The sequence below is a fragment of the Gracilinanus agilis genome, chromosome 2 (genome assembly GCF_016433145.1).
Source record: "Gracilinanus agilis isolate LMUSP501 chromosome 2, AgileGrace, whole genome shotgun sequence".
Taxonomy (NCBI): domain Eukaryota; kingdom Metazoa; phylum Chordata; class Mammalia; order Didelphimorphia; family Didelphidae; genus Gracilinanus; species Gracilinanus agilis.
In genome coordinates this window covers 587,348,961-587,368,177 of record NC_058131.1, presented here as the reverse complement: position 1 = coordinate 587,368,177, position 19,217 = coordinate 587,348,961, and the positions used below count along the sequence as shown (strand labels likewise).

General features: G+C 41.6%; 1 protein-coding gene across 1 annotated transcript in view; it reads right to left on the bottom strand.

Moving 5' to 3' along the window:
- LOC123234197 (protein FAM169B-like) overlaps positions 1 to 18,500 on the bottom strand; it is a 125,444-nt gene extending 106,944 nt beyond the window's left edge. Inside the window, exons 1-2 of the mRNA XM_044660132.1 lie at positions 18,268 to 18,500; positions 16,876 to 16,994 (exon numbers count right to left, since the gene is read on the bottom strand). Coding sequence (XP_044516067.1) covers positions 16,876 to 16,994; positions 18,268 to 18,500 — 352 coding nt within the window. The remainder of the gene's footprint in view (positions 1 to 16,875; positions 16,995 to 18,267) is intronic.
- Between the last annotated feature and the right edge of the window lie 717 nt (positions 18,501 to 19,217).

The following is a 19,217-nucleotide window of genomic DNA, read 5'->3' as shown; positions in this document are numbered from 1 at the left end:
AAGGAAGGAAGGAAGGAAGGAAGGAAGGAAGGAAGGAAGGAAGGAAGGAAGGAAGGAAGGAAGGAAGGAAGGAAGGAAGGAAGGAAGGAAGGGAAAGAACTAGTTGTCCATGTCCACAGAAGACTGTGGAGGAAATGAACTTAAGCCAAAACAGAAGAGACTTTAATGAAACACACAAGGAGCTACCACTGGGGTATTTAAAGGAAGCAGAAAGTTTTATGGGAGAGAATTTGGAACATCCTTTCTGGTATATCTTCAGAAAGAGAATAGAGTAAGTATTCTAGGTGATTTAGCTACTTACCTGACTCAAGGAAAAAGTTGGGCCAAGTCCCTTCCAGCTTTAGACTTCTGATTCTTTCCCAGAAATACCACTGAAGGAACTAATAGTGATGGGTGTGCTAAAAAGAGTCTTTTACTTCAGTTTGTTAAGGAAAAAAAATAAGGCTGATATCAGCTCAGATCTGAAAGAATTTGCATTCATCAAAACCTTATTTCTATCATCTATAAACAATTCCTTCTAGTCTTTTCTGAAAATGTGCTATCAAAGCAGGGGTAATGGCTCAGTTATTTAAAAAACCCAATGCATTACAGTATACCACATGTGGGAATGATTAATGCTCAACTGCTGTGTGTCATTCTGGCCATCAGTGACCATCAAAGCTAAAGAAAATGTTGAAATAAATACAGGAAAATCCTTAAACAATATTGAGCCAACTACACTTTTCCAGAAGACAAAGTTGCCATTATTTTTCCATTAAGTGAAATAGGGCTGAGTGGACTGAGCAAGTCTAAGGCCATAGTTCAGAGAAGAGGGCTCTGACTCATTGTCACCCTTCGGAGAAGTTCCTTTTCTTCTTGCCTCAGTTTCTCCTATGTTTAAAAACCAAAACAAATTGTTTATATCAACTTGACTTCACTGAGAATTTATGGACAATTTGTTACAAAAAACTATACACACGCACACCCACACACACACATACACACACAAACAAGAATAATTTATATTTTGCCCTATTCTCACTAAAGGCCTTCTTAATAAAAACAGTGGGCATTGTAAGTTAAGTGATTGCTACTTGTCTATGATTCTTTGTAATTCTCTTATTATTACAATTTGAAAATGAAAAAATAAAAAACAAAAACCTCTTTCAAATACAGCTTTTATAACATGCAGATCATAAAAGGAGGCAATACTCTTATCCCTACTCCCAGTAAAAAGAGGGAAAGCCTTTATGAGTTTTACTTTTCCTTTAAAGAGATTTCAAGGTATAACAAAGAAGCCAGTTCTGGATTTGGCCAGGACTGGCAAGGAAGAGGCAGGCTATCCTTCACTTTGTTTCCCTTTCAACCAAGGGTGACACTCTTCTGGATGGAAGAAGTCCTTCCAGAAGCATATAGGGGGGAAATTGAAATATCTCCCTCTACCCTCTCACACCTCCCTTCCCTGGGGGAAGGGAGAGGGGAAGCAGATGGAAGATTGAAAAAAGAAAGAGGGAAAGAGGCAAAAGAGTTCTCTCTTGGCATCTATTGAGATGCTAGGAGATGAAATTAAAGTCACTCCAAGAAACTAATTATTGCTCCCCTTGGTTTCAAATCTGGACAGACCTCCAGCACCACTATGAGGGGATCAACAGCAATCAATGAGTATGAAAAAGTCCCTGATGACATGCTCTTCCCACAAGCTCTTGGCTAGGGCTGGAAGAATGTTTTTCCAGAAAGTTTTCCAGACAAGGAAATCCTAATGATCAAAATCCAAAAGAAAAGTAGGGAAATGCTGCATGGTCCCCAGGATAAAGAAACAGAAGGGAATGCATCCACTGCCTATGCAAATACTAAACAACTTGGTGCAATTCATAAATGATTTCAGTTTCTCAATCTGCAAAGGGAAGGAAATGACAATGCCTGTGAGTAATGATTAATGAATGGTGGTTAAAATGCTTTGAAAGGAGGAAAAAAAAAAAAAAAGACCTGTGGAAGCTTTGAGGTCTATGAAGTTCATAGGATTGTGGTCAGACTCTACACAATGTTTGGGCCAACAGGGGTTTTTTAAATTACATGAAAGTGGTGACACACATTGAAGAAACCTCCGAGAGATTTGAAGTTAGTTTGGAGTGCAGGGAGAGAAGGGTGGGGATGTGTCCTTTGCTCAGACATTTCACAAAATCCAAGGGAGTTGGAAAGGATATAAAAGGCCATTATGTGACACAATTGGTCCCAGGAGAGCAATTCCTCCAGAACAGAACCAAATAATCATCATCAAGACTTTGCTTAGAGACCCCTAATCAGGGGAATCCACTGATCCCTGGAGAAGATCATTCCATGTCTGGGATAGCTCTAATGTGAGGAGTTCTATTTTGCTAATGAGGTTGACTCTGCCTCTTTTCATCTTCTACCTGTGGCTTCTGAATTTTGTTTCTGTTTCTAAGCAGAAACAGTCTAATCCCTGCCATGAATACTGTTACCTTCCCCACAGTTTCTTCAACCAATCCTCATATGGCTTTATCTAGAGCAGTTGTTCCCAAACTTTTTTGGCCTCCTGCCCCCTTTCCAGAAAAAAATATTACTTAGCCCCCTGGAAATTAAATTTTTTTATTTTAATAGCAATTAATAGGAAAGATAAATGCACCTGTGGCCATCACTGCCTCCCTGGATTGCTGCAGCACCCACCAGGGGGCGGTAGTATCCACTTTGGGAATCGCTGCTCTAAAGCAATGATTTATAAGTAATTTGGATCATTCACATCTAACATTAAGACATCTTTAAGCACATACTGTCAATATATGTATATTTACTGATTTATAAATTGCATGCATTTACTCATTGCCTAGGATCATAGTATTATATCTATAAGTCATACATATATGTGTTTGAAAGCAGGAAACAATAGTATTTTGGTAAATGCTAAATGACTGACTCTCAGGGAAAAATTATGTACTACATACTTTTAATTCAACTTGCATTATTAAAATTTTCTCCATTACACTTTCTTAGAACTAGACAATCAACAAAACACTAAAGTCCTGATTTGTAGAACTTTAAGATTTCCAAGATATGAATGCTCACACTGAAAATTTAAAAATCAACTCTTGTGGTTTCAGCTCTCCACTGCCTGGAAGCACAGTATTCTTAAAAGCCCTCTGATCCAACTCCCTCATTTTAGATGAAGAAACTGAAATCCAGAGAGGTTAAATGACTTGTCTGTCAAGGTCACACAAGTAATAAGTAAGAGGATGGCATTTGAACATAGGTTCCATGATTCCAAATTCAAAAGGAAGGGTCAATGTTCTTTCCTCTGTATCTTAATTATCAACTTACATTGAAAAACCCAGAAATATTAAAAAGGATGATATAAAGATGAAGTTATATTAGTCATCTTAAATTCAATACAGATCCACTGGAGTCTGAATAGAGGAGTGACATAATTCTTGCTCTTTTAAGAAAAACACTTTGCCATATTGATGCTTTGTCAGAGGTAGACACTTAAGAGAACTAATCATGAGGCTATTGCATAGTCTGCATGAGAGGTAATGAAGGCCTCAATGAGGACCGAAGCTTTGAGTAAAAAGGAAGGGAACAAGAGATAGATGTAAGAAATTTTGTGAAGGTAAAAACAACAGAATTTTCAAACTGTTGGGAGATGTAGCTTAAGTGAGAGTGAAGAGTTGACAACAAGGGAAGATGACACCAAAGTTGTGAACCTGGATGACTAGAAGGAAAATGGTGCCCTTGATAAAAACAGTGTGGTCCAGAATAAGGGAGAGTTTGAGGGCAAAGATAATGTTAGTTGGTTGGTTGTTGTCCTTCATACTCAAGAGGACCAAAATGACATCACTATGTCAGTGTCAATGTACAAGATGCCCTACTTTGGCTGATCATAACAATTCAAGCTTAGAAGGCTGTACCACAGGTTGGGCACAAATAGGCCAGTCATATGAACATTTGGGATAGAAAAGACTCTAAATGTGCATATCTCACATTTCTTTTGAACTACCGCAATTCTATTCTACTCACAGTGCATAGTGCCTTCTTTAATGCAGGCACATCATGCCAGATGGTCCTGTGTCACTGTCTCCCATGTCTTAAAATTAAAATCAAAATTCTTCAAAAGGACCTTTAGTGTCCCTGCATCACTTCTTCTAACCTCCTTGTGAGTACTTACCTTATGTAAATTCTTCATAAAATAGTCTTGAGTTTAAATGTGCATTTAGCATCTGAACAACATGGCCAGCCCAACAGAGTTACACTCTCTAAAGAAGAATCTGAATGCTTAGCAGCTCAGTTTGAGGAAGGACCTCCAGGTCCAGGACCTTATCTTGCCAAGAAATCTTCAAAATCTTTGTAAGACAATCCAAATGAAAGTGATTCAGTTTCCCAGCATGGCACTAGTAGACTGTCTAGGTTTCACAGTCAAGGGTCTATAGATCTTCAGTATGGTAGATAACCTAATACCTCTTCTTTCCTACATTTTCCTTTGGAGACTCCCAAACACTGAGCTAGTGCAGGTGGATGTGTGTGTCAACTTCATCATCTTTATGTACATCACTGGAAAGTACACTGCCAAGATAAGTGAACTTATGCACAGTATTAAAAATTTCTACATTTGCTTTAACAGATGGCTCCACATGTGGATGGTGTGATGCTGGCTGGTGGAGAATCTGTTTTCTTTGTGTTAATTGACAAGGCCAAACTAGTATAAAAGGCAGAGAATTGATCGACACATGTATTGTTGCATCTCAGACTCAGGCAGCACTGAGTTCACAATCATCTGTGAATAGGACATTGTATATCAACTCTCCCTCCACTTTAGTCTTGATTTGTAGCCTTTTCAAGTTAAATAATTTATTGTTAAGTGTTACGGCTGACCATGATGCTATTTTCATCTTCACTTCAAGCTTAACAACACCACTGAAAACATAATGCTAAAAAGCATGGGAGCAAGAACACCACCCTGCTTCATTCCATTGGTGACTGGGTAAGTGCAAGAGCATCATCCATTATCCAGAACCCATATAAGCATGCCATCAGAGAGCTGGTGTATAATACCAGTGAACTCCATGAAACCAAATTTTGCCATGATCTTCAAAAAGCCTTCAATCCTGACAGTCCCAAAGGCCTTGATCAGATTGGCAAATGTTATATACAGACTTCTGTTCTGCTCCTGGCATTTCTCCTGGAGTTGTCAGGCAGCAGACACCATTTCAACCATGCCTCATGCTCTTTCTAAAGTTGCATTGGCTATTGGGTGGGTGACCATTTTCCTAGGGAAAGATCACTCTATTAAGGAGGACTCTGGCAAAAATCTTGCCAGCAATAACTAAGAGAGAAACTTTCTTGTGATTATCACAGGATAACCCATTTCCTTTTCCTTTTTAGAGGTGGACACTGGAGGCATCTTTAATTATCTCCTGGGAGAATAACCTCCTTTTGCTATATAACCTGGAAGATTTGAGTCAACTTTTGTATGAGCAGTTAACCACCTGCCTTGTAAATCTCTGCTGCAATGGAATCCCACCAGGCACTTTGCCACACAAGAGGAGCCTAATAGCATTCAAAACCTCTTCTTCAGAGGGAATGATTGATTTCAACTTGAGATATACATTCAATGGTTTATGATGGTCTTTTTATTTTTTATTATTTTAAACCCTTAACTTCTGTGTATTGACTTATAGGTGGAAGATTGGTAAGGGTAGGCAGTGGGGGTCAAGTGACTTGCCCAGGGTCACACAGCTGGGAAGTGTCTGAGACCAGATTTGAACCTAGGACCTCCCATCTCTAGGCCTGGCTCTCAATCCACTGAGCTACCCAGCTGCCCCCTATGATGGTCTTTTGAGAACAATATGGAAGTGTTCAGCCCATCTCTCCAGGACTGTGTCCTTATCACTGATCAGTGTGGCTCCATCCACACTAAGTAGTTGAGATACAACATAGATCTTTGAGCCATATATAGCCTTCAAGGAATCACAGAAATGCTTTGGGCTATTACTCTTAGCATTAAACTGAATTTTATCTGCCTTCTTACTGAGCCAAGACTCCTGCATCTCTAAATTTCATTTGCACTTTACTTTTTTTTTTTTAATCTATTTTTTTTTAAACCCTTGTACTTCGGTGTATTGTCTCATAGGTGGAAGAGTGGTAAGGGTGGGCAATGGGGGTCAAGTGACTTGCCCAGGGTCACACAGCTGGGAAGTGGCTGAGGCCGGGTTTGAACCTAGTACCTCCTGTCTCTAGGCCTGACTCTCGCTCCACTGAGCTACCCAGCTGCCCCCTGCACTTTACTTTTGATGGAATTAAATGCTGCCTTTTTAAAGATTGAGGAACTATCCTGCTGATAAATCCTGTGGATTTCTCATTTTTCATTTAGTAACTTTGTGATTTCTCCATCATTTTCATCAAACCAATCCTGATATTGTAGAGTATTCTTGCCCAGATAAATAAATATGGTGCTATACCCCAAATCTCTGAAAGCTGTCCATTCTTTTTTGCTCCACTGTTACCAACTATGAGTTGGCTCAGCTTTCTCTCCAAGTATGGAGAAGTTCTAATCTGTTGACATTAAGTCTTCTGATGTTCTGTCTCGCCTTGGGACAGCTACTTCTGTTAAATGCAAATGTCTAACTTGTAGAGGAAAAGTTATGGTCCATCCAGCACTCTGCCATCACTTTACTTTCACATCCTGTCTGCGTCTTCTCCTTACAATGACATAGTCTATTAAAGGCAATATTTGTTTCAAGGGTGCATCCATAAAGTTTCATTGCATTTAGATAAACAGAAGACAGTTTTGGTGATGAGAAGGTCAGAAGATGGACAAGTCTTCAGAAGTGATAGTTGCAGTTGGTGTTTCTAACTCCATTCCTCCCAAGAACTCCTTGCCTTATCTGATAATCTGTTCCTACTATTAGAGTCACTCAGAATTATAAACTTGTCCTCTTTTGGCACACTGTTGATGAGGATCTCCAGGTCTTCATAAAATTTTTCTTTGACTTCATCAGGGTGGGAGCATACACACTCATGATGATGGTGTGCGTGGCATTTTCTGGCAAGAGGTAATCTTATTGTCATGAATGAGCCTGTCATTCACTCCAGTTTAAGAGGTATACAAGTTTCCTGATTAGACTGAATTTGATTTTGAAACCTACTTCAGCTTCATGGTGTTCCTCATCAGGACAGCCACTCCAGAAAAACATGTACTGAGCTCTGATTTTGGCAAGCTAACCTTCATTTGCCAGCCTTGTTTCACTCGGGGCTGCTATTTAGATGTATTATTTGCTGAGTTTTCTTACAACATGCTGTCTTTAGGCTTGTGCATATTCTACATATTAATGGTGAGAGGAATTGTCCTCACAAAAGTTTCTGTACATTTTTTGTTTTTCAGTCACAGAATAGGATCCCCACCTGATATGGTAAACAAGGCCGAGTTAGGTTGGGTGAAGCAGACAATTTTTAGGGCATCCTTTCTTGCTCCCTCCTCTTGTCAAGAGTTGATCAGTACAATCCTTACAAAAGACTGCTCAGACACTCAGAGGGCTGCTGAATCCACTGCTGCTTTGGTCCAGTAAGAAGATGCCCCCACTGGGGGCAGCTGGGTAGCTCAGTGGATTGAGAGGCAGACCCAGAGATGGGAGGTCTTAGGTTCAAATCTGGTCTCAGATACTTCCTAGCTGGATGACCCTGGGCAAGTCACTTAATCCCCATTGTCTAGTCCTTACTGCTCTTCTGCCTTAGAACCAATACTTAATATTGGTTCCATGACAGAAGGTAAGGGTTTAAAAAAAAAAAAAAAAGAAAAGAAAGCCCTGTGCCTTGGGCTGCCTGTGTGCAGGGTTGGGACTACAGCTTCTAATGCACCTGCTGTTTTGTTGCTTGACCATCACCACAGGACATCAAGGTAGAAGTAAAGGCAATGTAATGAGAACTAAAAAGCAGATCACAATTTATTCATGCCTGCTTATCCTCTGAAACTCAGACTATACTACAAAAAATTAAAGGGAGTAAGAATTGGTACTTACTCACTGGCCATTGGTCCAGAGTATTAAACCCATTGAGGAGTGTTTGCCATAGACACAAGGTGGTCTGGGCAGCAGGATATGGGTCCACTAGAGGTTGCAGGGAGGTGCCTGTCATTTAAATATTATAATATCTCTTAGAAAGGGGAAACTGGAAGTTTGAACCAGTCATGGAATGACAGTAGCAAGAGGGGTCACAATGGGGGGATATTGGTATGGATAAAGGGGTTACTGTGATTTTATTGGGGACAAGTACCACAAATAGCTATCAAAGGAGAGGGAAGCATACAATCCATTTTCCCATCCTACAATATGCTAACTATGACAGCCCTGGCTTATGCACCCAAGGGACATAGGCCGTCTACTTTGTAAACTACCAATCTACAAGCCATTTATCATTCCCATAACCTTCCTTTGCAGTATCTTCAGTTTATCTATATCTTTCCTAAAATGAAGTGTCCAGATTAGAACATAATAATCCACATTTGACCACGGCAAAGTATATTACCTCCTTAGTCTGGGACACCACAACTCTCTTAATGAAAAGTTCCATTCACTGTATTCATTGCTATATTATACTCGACTTATTTTGAGTTCATTCAAATTCTCAAATATTTTGCAGAAAAATTGTTATCTAGCCATACACACATACCCTACCTATCCTATGCATGTTTAGTTGCTTTTTTAAAAAAAATTGAAGGTGGGGAGCAGGTCCTAGGTTCAAATCTAGCCTCAGACACTTCCTAGTTCGGTGACCTGGGCAAGTCACTTAACCCCCATTGCCTAGCCCTTACCACTCTTCTGCCTTAGAACTACTATACAGTATTGAATCTAAGACAGAAGGTATGGGTTAAAAAAAATGCATCCATGGGTAAGACTTCCTATTTATCCCTGTTGAACTTGTTCTTACTATATTCTACCCAGCATTCTAGGCATCAAGACCCTTAGGAATACTAGCTCTTTCATGAGCCTTTCGTATTCCATCTATACTTCTTATTCAAGTCACTGATACTAATATTATAAAGTATAGAATCAAGGAAATAATTCCTGTAGCTACTCTGCTAATTATCTTCTCTAAACTTAAACTGAATGGCTGTCATTAAACCAATTCTTACACCACCTAATCAACTATTATTTAGCTTACATCTATCCAATTTCTCCCTTAGGAGAACAGAACATACTTTGTCAATGGCTTTGTTAAAATCTAGTAAAACAACAATATGTATTTCCTGATCTACCAGTCTAGTATCCCTATTAAAAATAAAAAAGGAAGAAGGTTGATCTGACATGACCAGTAGTTGATGAAGTCTTGCACACTCCTTGTGTTTGCTTCTTCCTTTTTTCTTGGTCCACTAACAATCCACTCAATTTAGTTCATTTCAACAAGATTTTTTAAAGTATCTACAAAATTCCATAGATATATGCTAGGAATATAACAACAACAACAAAACTAGTCCTTGCCCATAAACTGGCAGGAAAACAATGTCCACACAGGTAAATAAACACAAAATAATCTGAGGAGGAACCAAGCCACCAACAAAGGAGGAGATCAGGAAAGGCTTCCTGTGAAAGGTGGAGCCACATGAACTGAGTGTGGAGATAAAGCTAGGAGTCTAAGAAGCAGATTAAGGAATAAGTACATTTTGGTCATGGGGCATAGCCCATACAGAGGTACAAAGGCAGAAGATAAAATTGCAAGTTCAAGGAATGGTAAGAAGGATTATTTGGCTACACTATGAATTATATGAAGAAGGCAGCTCAATAGGAGATATGATAGAGTAGTATTATATCATAGCAGCAGTGTTAGAAAAAATACATATATACATATGTGTATTAGAGTGAGCACATAAACCAGTAGTTTCAATTCTACATGAAGTCACCCAAAGTTTGCCTTTGGGATAGAATTCTCCACTTTCTCTGTGAAAAGTGCCTAAAATTCCTATTACCATCAAGATTTTGGCTAAGGGAATCAAAAACTTTTAAAAATGTATATATGTTATCTTGAAACTTGTAGAACATTATTTTATGCTTAAATTGAACCTAATACATAGAATTTTATCAGGAATCAAAATCAAGTCCTGAAGCTTACAGTCTGGACACTCTAATTTCTTCCATTTTGTGAAAATAAGACATTCACTTTTCTCCAGTCTTGTAGCACCTCACCCCATTCTCCACAACTTTCAAAGATCATAGGATGATAGATTTAAAGCTAGAAGGGGCCTTACAGATCATTTAGTTTTATCCCTTCATATTTAAAATCAGAGGCTACGGCCCAGTGAAAATCATAGCTGGGATTTGAACCAGATCCTCTGACTTAATACAACTTTCCTTCCACTGCACCACAATAAGCAAATGCATCTACCAGCTGTTTTTTTCAGTCCCCTCACAGATTTGATGTTCATCAAGATTTGATGATTTGACTTCATCAAAAAAAGCAAGGAACTCTATTTCCCTACTCAACTTCGGTCTCAATTTCCTTTTAGCAGTTTCTCTATCCCTTACCATCTAGAAGTCATTGTTCATAAAAAAGAAAACAGATGCAAAATAACTGTTGATCAAATCCATCTTCTGGCCATAATCTGTGACCAAAACATCAATCAATGCAACATTCATTAAACACTTACTATGAGAGAGGCATTAAAAAGACAAAAGATAGGCCCTGCCCTAAAGTAGCTCACAATGTAATGGAGAAGACCAACAAACAAAACAATTATGTAAAAACAAGCTACATTACATGATAAATGGGGGAATAAAATAAGGGGGGAAGGCACAAGAATTAAGAGATGTTAGGAAAGGCTTCCTGTAGAAGATGGGATTTTAAATGGGACTTGAAGAGAGGGTAAGCAAATCGGTAGGAGGGAGAGCATTCCAGGGATGATGAACATCCAGAGAAAATGCCAGCAACCCATTTCTTCCAATGATGTAGTCTTTTTTTTGATACTCTTTTCCACAAATAGCTAACCCCACTTGTTACTCTCCTCCACCACCATCTCAAAAGATTTTTGGTGCCTCAATGGCATTCTAAGTATTTTAGAGGTCAGGCACTTTTCACGGGACCATGCCACGTTTTGCATATTCACTCTGTTATCTTGTCTTGGTCTTTTTTCTCCCTATCATTTTAAAATCCAAATTGGTTAGATAAATTCCTTTTGCTCATAGATAAGATGAATTAAAGAATTTCCTTTTTGCTCCTCATTTCTCTTTGTGACTTTAGAATTTCATCCTTGAAAGCTTCCAATCCCTTCTGGGGCTAACTTTCTGTTATGGGATATTTGGGTTATAGGACCATACTCTGTCATTTCTTTGAACAATTAAGTAATGTTTTCCAAAAATACAAGATGCTGATTAGACCATCCCCAGTTTTCCTTTCATTCTTTTTCTCAAATTCTAAGACAGAGTGGTCACTTTCACCAAGGGCCTCATCCTTTCTCCCTGAGTACTATTGTCTTTAAGTACAAGCTGGACTATGTCATTCTCTCACTCAATAATCTCCAAGTAAACTCTCCTGTTTAATGTTTAAAGCCCTCTAAAACCTGGCCCAATCTATCTTTCCAGCCTCATCATACGCTACTCTTTTTCATGGCCCACAGTTCAGACAAACTGGCCCTCTCTCTGTTCCTTACACATAACACCACCCCATCTATCAAGTTTCTAACTTTGTGTTTTCCATCCTACATGCCTAGAATGCACTCTCTCCTTATATCCACTTCATAAAATCCATCACTTTCAAGATCAGACTCAAGCACTGCCTTGGACAAGTCTTTCTTGACCCCCTCCCTCATGCTAGAATCCCCCCTCCATAACTATAGTATTTATTTTGAATTTATGCAGATGTGCTTTATATATTTACATATAAATATGTATTTCTCTATAACTCTATCCTATAGTTATATTTGTATCTATAAGTATATCTTTGTATCTATTTGTATCTTTCTAATATCTATCCCCTTTGGATGTATCTATAGATATATCTATCTCCTAATAGAATGTAGTCTTTGAGAACAAGAATTATTTTTTTTTTGTCTTTGCATTGCTTAGACCAGTGATGATGAACCTATGACACAAGTGCCAAAGAAGGCATGCAGAGCTCTCTCTATGGGCAAGCAGTCACCCTCTTCACTCTCCCCAGAGTTCATTACTAGAAAGGCAAAGGTACATGGGAGGAGCTGCTCCCCTTCCCCTCTACACTGTTTCTGATGACATTTTTTCACATCCCTGCTCCTCTGCCCAGCAGCCAGTGGGAACACACAGGGGGATAAGGTGGGTGGCTCAAAGGAGGCAGAGCTGGAGGGGAGAAGAGTGCTCCGGCCACTCCCCTCCCCTTCTCTACACTAGTTGAGGACATTCCTTGCTTCCCCCAACTCTCTGCCCAGCAACCCAATGGGAGCTCTTTCTCCCCCACCTGCCCCCCACCCCGCCCTGTGTCGGGGTGAGGAGAGGTAGGACATACCTAGCATGGAGGGGGTGGGCAGCCATGGCACTTGGTCTGGGAGTTGGGATTGGGGTGGGGCCCAAAATTACATCTCTAAAAAATTTGCCATCACTGACTTGGGCAATGCCTGGCACTGATTGAGTATTACCCATACATTTTGCACAGATATTTAAGATTATAGGTGGCATTGGTGGCTTTATTGGATTTGTGTCCAGGAAGTTTGTGGGTATTTCTACTCTGGCATTTATAGTATTTAGCAAGGTAAGCATATGTAGATTTCTCTCTTTCTCTCTCTCTCTCTCTCTCTCTCTCTCTCTCTCTCTCTCTCTCTCTCTCTCTCCTTTTATTTCCAGTTAATAGCCCTTTCGATTAGATTTTCAAGGCTTCCAGTGTTAGGTATAATTCATTCCTAGCCAAGATTCCATCTTTCCTATTTTAAACTGGGAGCCAGAAATTTAACATATCTTCTTAGGTACCACCTTAATCAGTTGTTCACTTCCCTTAACACTTAACAGCTGGGTGGCCCTGAACAAGTTACTTACCTCCTGTTTGCCTCAGTTTCCTCATCTATCAAATGGAGAAAATAATTGAACCAACCTACCAGGTTGCTGTAAGGATCAAATTAGATAATAATTGTAAAGTGCTTAGTATAGGACCTGGCACAAAGTGACATATAAATGTTAAGCTATTATTATCCTTATTGTTATCATCATCATTATTATTATTACCAAATTTTGCTCTGCTGAAACCTTTGACTTTGATGAGTAGCAATGATGCGCTGTTATGCTTCTTTAAAGAAAGAAGAGAAAAGAAAAAGAAGCCTTCCCTTTCAGCAGCATAGATTTGTCCAGTTTATGTCCACTCAGTCAACTAGCATTTACTTAAGTTCTTACTATGTGCCAAGTACTGTGCTAAGTGCTAGGAATATAAATACTAGTAAAAAGAAAGAAAGACTCTGCCCTCAAGGAGCTTATATCCTAATGGGAAAAGACAATAAAGTTACTCCTCTACTTATGGTTGAAAGTCAAAAACTCAAATGCTGATACATTGAACATGTGGGAAATTGACCACCAAAAATTGCAATCTTTACATAGAGGCTGCCAAAAATATACCATTCTGCATTCAGTCATTTACAACAAGACATTAATTCTGAAAATAGGTACTTTCCCTAACATCCTAAACAATAAATAACCCATAAAGGCAAAGGAGAGGAGAGAGGCAGTGCTGGACTAGTTGGGGAAAGATAGGGTTAGGGATGTCATCTCTAATCTCCCTTTAGGCTCCATGCCAACAACTGTTCCTTCATGAAAGCTTTAAGGCAGAACTCTCAGATTGGCTGGGCATGGCTGGGGCCATTCATGCTGTTCCACAATACACCTTTCTAGGAAGACTGGGCAATACCAGCAACTGAGGTGGGAAGCTTGCACCTGAGCCCATCATGCTTGTGTGCACTGAGCCTCTCATTTTTTTCTCTATTGCACATTGCTGGGGATGTGGATGGTTGCCAAATCCAAAGTGAAAATGAAGTTAGTAAGAAAATCAAAAGAATTCTTAAAGTTGGAAAGTTGAAGGAAGGTAAGAAATGATGAAAAGGACAATTTTTTTTCAGTTTTTTTTTAAAAGCAAAACAACCTGGAAAGACTCCTTTGAAATGATGCAAAGTGAAGTTAGCAGAACCAGGAGAACATTGTACAAAGCAACAGCAATGAGGATCAATTCGATGATCAAGTATGAATGACTTGAATATCATCAACAAGGCAAGGATCCAGAACAACTCCAAGGGACTCATGATAAAAAGGGTATCCATTGCCATAGAAAGACCTGATAAGAGTCAGAATGAAGATTGAAGAATACCACTCTTTATTTCCTTCATGGATTTTTCTCTAGTATAAACGAATTATATCTTATTTCACAACATGATGAACATGGAAATATGTACTGCGTGACAGCATATGTATAATCTATATCATATTACCTGCCATCTCAGGGAGGGAAGAAGAGGAAGAGAGGGAGAGAACATGGATCACAAAATGTCAGAAAACAATTATTTAAATTGTATTTACATGTAATCAGGAGAAAAATAATTTTAATAGAAAGGGAAAAAAATTAAAGGCAGGAATGCTGAGGGATTGACTGTACCTAAAAGGAAGCTGAAAGAGGGTGGAGGAAGAGACAAAAATACCTCTAGTAGAAGAAATCCTGAGTGCAAAGGAATGAAGCATGGCTGTCCTAGAGTACCATCAAATGGAGGTTTGGGGATGAGCCATCAGAGCAAAGGGAGAGGTGGCAGGGGGGATACTTCTGGTGTATGAATATCAAAAATGGAATGAAACTTCAGGTGAAGAGGTAGGGGCATGGTAGAGGAAGACTTGAGTGTCCAAGGGCTGTTTCCTTCCCAGAATAGTATTGTTGTTGTTCATCCTTCATTTTCTTTCTCTCTTTCTCTCTTTCTCTGTCTCTCTTTCTTTTCCTTCCTTCCTTCCTTCCTTCCTTCCTTCCTTCCTTCCTTCCTTCCTTCCTTCCTTCCTTCCTTCTTTCCTTCCTTCCTTTCTTCCTTCCTTCCTTTCTTTCTTTCCCCTTACCTTCCATCTTAGAATCAATACTGTGTATTGGTTCCAAGACAGAAGAGTGGAAAGGGCTAGGCAATGGGGACTAAGTGATTTGCCCAGGGTCACACAGCTAGGAAGTATCTGAGGCTAGATTTGAACCTAGGATCTCCCATCTCTAGCCTTGGCTCTCAATCCTCTGAGCCACCCAGCTGCCCCCCATCCTTCTTCCATTTTCAAAGAGGTCCAGAGACATCATGAGGATGATGTCTTGTCTTGCCTGGGAATTGAATTTAAGTGAGGCAGTTGCATAAAATTGTCAGCCTCCCTTTCTCTTCCAGAATCAAAGTCTAGTAGCCAGACAAAAGTCAAGACATTTGGTGATGACACAGAATGCAGTAGATAATCTTGGCATCTTTGAAGTCTCACCAGGCTCTAAGCACAGCGCCTACCTCAGACACCTCCATAACCTTGAAACAAATTGTTCTCATCCACCCATCCTGGGATGGGAAGTCTTCACATGCTTGAAGTAGGCATCCTAACTCATCAACAGGTTTGAGACCTATTGGTTACCCACCATCTGGTTTAGCCTGTCTGCCAAGACGGATCTATAAGGTGTAGCCTATAAGCTGCTTAGAGCCACAGGTGAGAGTTGGGTCAAAGGTAGACATCAAAGGTGGATGAGCAGCCCTGAAAAGGGTTTAGCAAGCTCTTACACCTTGCCCCTCCCCATGCTAATGCCCCTGGAACAGGTCATATCCTATCCACTCCCATAATTGTATCAAAGAGGGGAAGTAGGGCTCAGCTAGATGGCTCAGTGGAAGGGCAGAAAGGCAAACCTGGAAATAGGAGGGCCTGGGCTCAAATCTGACCCAGTCACTTCTTAGCTGTGCAATCCTGGGCAAGTCACCTAACCCCCATTGCCTAGCTCTTTACCTCTCTTCTATCTTAGAACCAACACATAGTATTGATCCTAAGACAGAAAAGTTTTTGGTTTTTTTTTTTTTTTTTTTAAGAGAAAGATGGTAGGTAGTTGTTGTTGATATTATTGAAAAGCCCTGCATAGTCAGAACTGTGTCCTAGGGAGCAGCAAGGTGGCTCAGTGGATTGAGAGCCAGGCCCAGAAATGGGAGGTCCTGGGTTCAAATCTGCCTCAGATACATCCCAGCTGTGTGACCCTGGGCAAGTCACTTAACCCCCATTGTCTAGCCCTCTTCTGCCTAGGACCCAATACAGAGTATTGAGGGAAGGTAAGAGTTTAAAAATTAAATATAAACTATTTTCAGTAATCACTTTGGGAATGTAAAGAGACCAGAGAAAAGCAAAGGAACAAAACTGGCAAATCAAAAACAAAAACAAAACTAAGAGTTACCACAATTGCTACATTTATGTTTCTGGTACCCCCAATTTACATTCAAAGTGTAAGAGAGCCAACTCCACTTAGGGGAAACAAAGCTTGTCCAATACAGACTTTTCTTTAATAAAAGTTTTTTCTCTTTATTCACTTCTCATAAAAGATGCTGCATTGACTTATGTAGAGACCAGGCTCCAGAGAATAGGGGAGCAGTAAAGAGGTGACAAGGTGACAGGGAGTTTAGAAATCAATTCCCAGAGCTGCCTCTAGAAGTATGTCAACAAACCCCAAGGGCTTTTGTTTCAGCAGGAAAGTTGTTCCTACCAGGTGCACTAATGACAAGAGCAGTGGAAACACCAGCATTCACCCACCCAAATATCCATGCAGAGATTGGCACTGCACTCGGGAGAGCTGGGCAGTTGCCCAAAACTCTATAACGTTAGAGGGGGAGGGGCTCTGGCACCAGCCCGTTGGCAAGAGTAACTTTGTTTCTTTGTGCCATGTGCTGCCCTTCCTACGAACTGATGACACCCCTGCACCCACCCGCTTTGACTTCTTTTCCCCAGGGGTGCCGATAGCTCTGAACTAACTTATCTTTGCTGCGTTGCCTGGTGCCTGGTGCCTGTTTATTAAGGACGGCAAGCACTTTCACGCAAACGTGGCTGGAGTCAAGGGGACTGTCTGTGACCGTGGAACAGAACTCTACCTGATTCTAATGGGAATCCAACTTATAACCCCAGCTCCAATTTACCACAGATAGGAAGTAATCTCACTTTCCTGGAATAGTGTGTTCTTGCCCCCCTCACCGCCCAGAAGTGAGGCTAGAAACCAGCAGTTATGTAAAAGTGCCATCCTAAACACAGGAGGCTAGAAAAGAGTCCAGGGCAGATGGGAGGCATTCCCTAAGGTCTGTTTATTGGAGCTAAAGTTGCAGGATTCCTGGCAGGTCAGAGAAAAAATCTCTGTTCTTGGTTTGGAGGTGCCTAAAGAAAATACCCCTGAGTGGCCTCCCTGGTGATTCCTGGCAGCGCTGGCTCCTTCAGTCACCTCCACCCTTCGGGTTAACATTTTTGTCTTTTGTTTTTTTTTTCCCCTTCAGCGCTACCTTCTTTAGACCTGCTTGCTTCCCTCAGGGTTAAAGTTGATACTAATCTTTGAGCTAGCCTTTGGCCTTAGTCACTTAAATAGCTGGAAAATGGTTCCCCACCCCTTCCCCCGCCCTGTGCAAAACTTCCATGTCCTCTCTGATGTCCTAACTTTGAACTTTTGGGGGGAAGGGAACGGGGAATCGGTGGAAAGGAACCAGGGCTTCCAGAAGTCCTGAAATCAATTTCGGTTAGCCATTATGCAACCTCATACTGCCTACTTCTGAACTTTCCCCGCTGCAAAATTCGAGATTATACATTAAAGGGCAGCTTACACATTTTTGCCCGAGTGTCCAAATACCAAACCCTGGCCTTTTCCTTGAGTTTGTCTCTGAAATTCCCTAACCTAACCTCAGCCAGTGCCTTACTCTCACTCCCACAGGACTCCCGCCTGCTAACTAACCTTCAGAACCCCATGCAAACTCCATTTATTTAAATTGGCATTTTATCAGTAGAGGATTTGGGGGGTTTGTTTTTAAACCTAATGGGGGCGCTCCCAGTTGCTCTGAGGCTTCACGGGTTCCACCGCCCAGTTGTTTGAGAGAGGGGTGTTTGGGGTTTTGCTCTGCCCAGGCTCGCCGAGGTTATCCGAGCACGTAGAAGGCTACAAGTGGATATAGATAAACTCCACTATGAACTCCAGACCAACCCACATCTCCAGGCTAAGGACAGCAGGCTCCAAGTTTTTGCTCTAGTGTGTCGACAGGTGCGGGTGTTTGGTTTGGGCTTTCGATTGTTTATTCTGCACATATTCTGGGGAAAGTTTTCCTGGACTCTGCGACGTGTTTACGGTCTTGTTTTGCAGCGCAGGGGCCCCCGGAGCTTTCTCGAGCCGAGCTGTGCCATTGAAACCCGAGACGCCGCCGTGAGGTGGGGCCAACCCGGCGGCGGCGCCGCCCCCTGAGCGCGCTTCAGCTGGGGAGATCGGATCGCTGCGGGTTCCCCGAGCCTGGCCTCAAACCCGCCAGGGTACCAAGAGGCTTCCCCCTTACCTGTTGCTCTGGGCGAGGCATCAGGCTCCATGCTTGGCTCTTCCCCACCGCGTGGGGTGGATGGATGGGCGCTCGTTGGGTGGCTCGCCCTACTCAGCTCCGCCTCCAGCTCCGTCCTCCGCTGGGGCCCCCCGGGGCACGCGAGCGCCTCCCTCCGGGCTTCGAAGGCCGCAGCCCCAGGGAGCAAGGAAAGAGTGCGGGGTACCCTTGCGGACACCCAGCCAGGGCTGCTTCCCAACGTGAAGGGCCAATAAGGTCCGGAGCCCACACGCAGGAAGGAAAGAATCTAAGCCCCTCGCTGGGCCACGACCAATCCCCCGCGGGAGTTTTGTGCTCCGGGGTCACCTCCAAGAAGCAACCAAAAACAGTCAGAGCTAAATTACTCTTAACCTTCCGAGCGGCTCCTGCCACTGGACTTTGAGATCTCAGTGTGGGGTGGAGGGGCTACAACAAGAAGGGCCACTAAGTCACCAGAGCCCGGGCTAATGGGGATTAGCGCATCATAGATGAGGGAGTCAGAAGGGAACAAGTCATCCAAACGCTTTATAAAGGCAGATCAGTAAGCTGAGTCTCAGCGCTATGATACAGGTGTTACGAGATAGAGCTGAGATTAGAACCCAAGACCTCTGACTCCCCATCCAGCACTTCTTCCAACAAATCTCTTCTATAGGCTCCCCTTCAAAAATAGGAGTTTAAGTTTGAGTATCCACCCAGTACATTTGAAGGACTGAGCATGGTGGGAATAAAA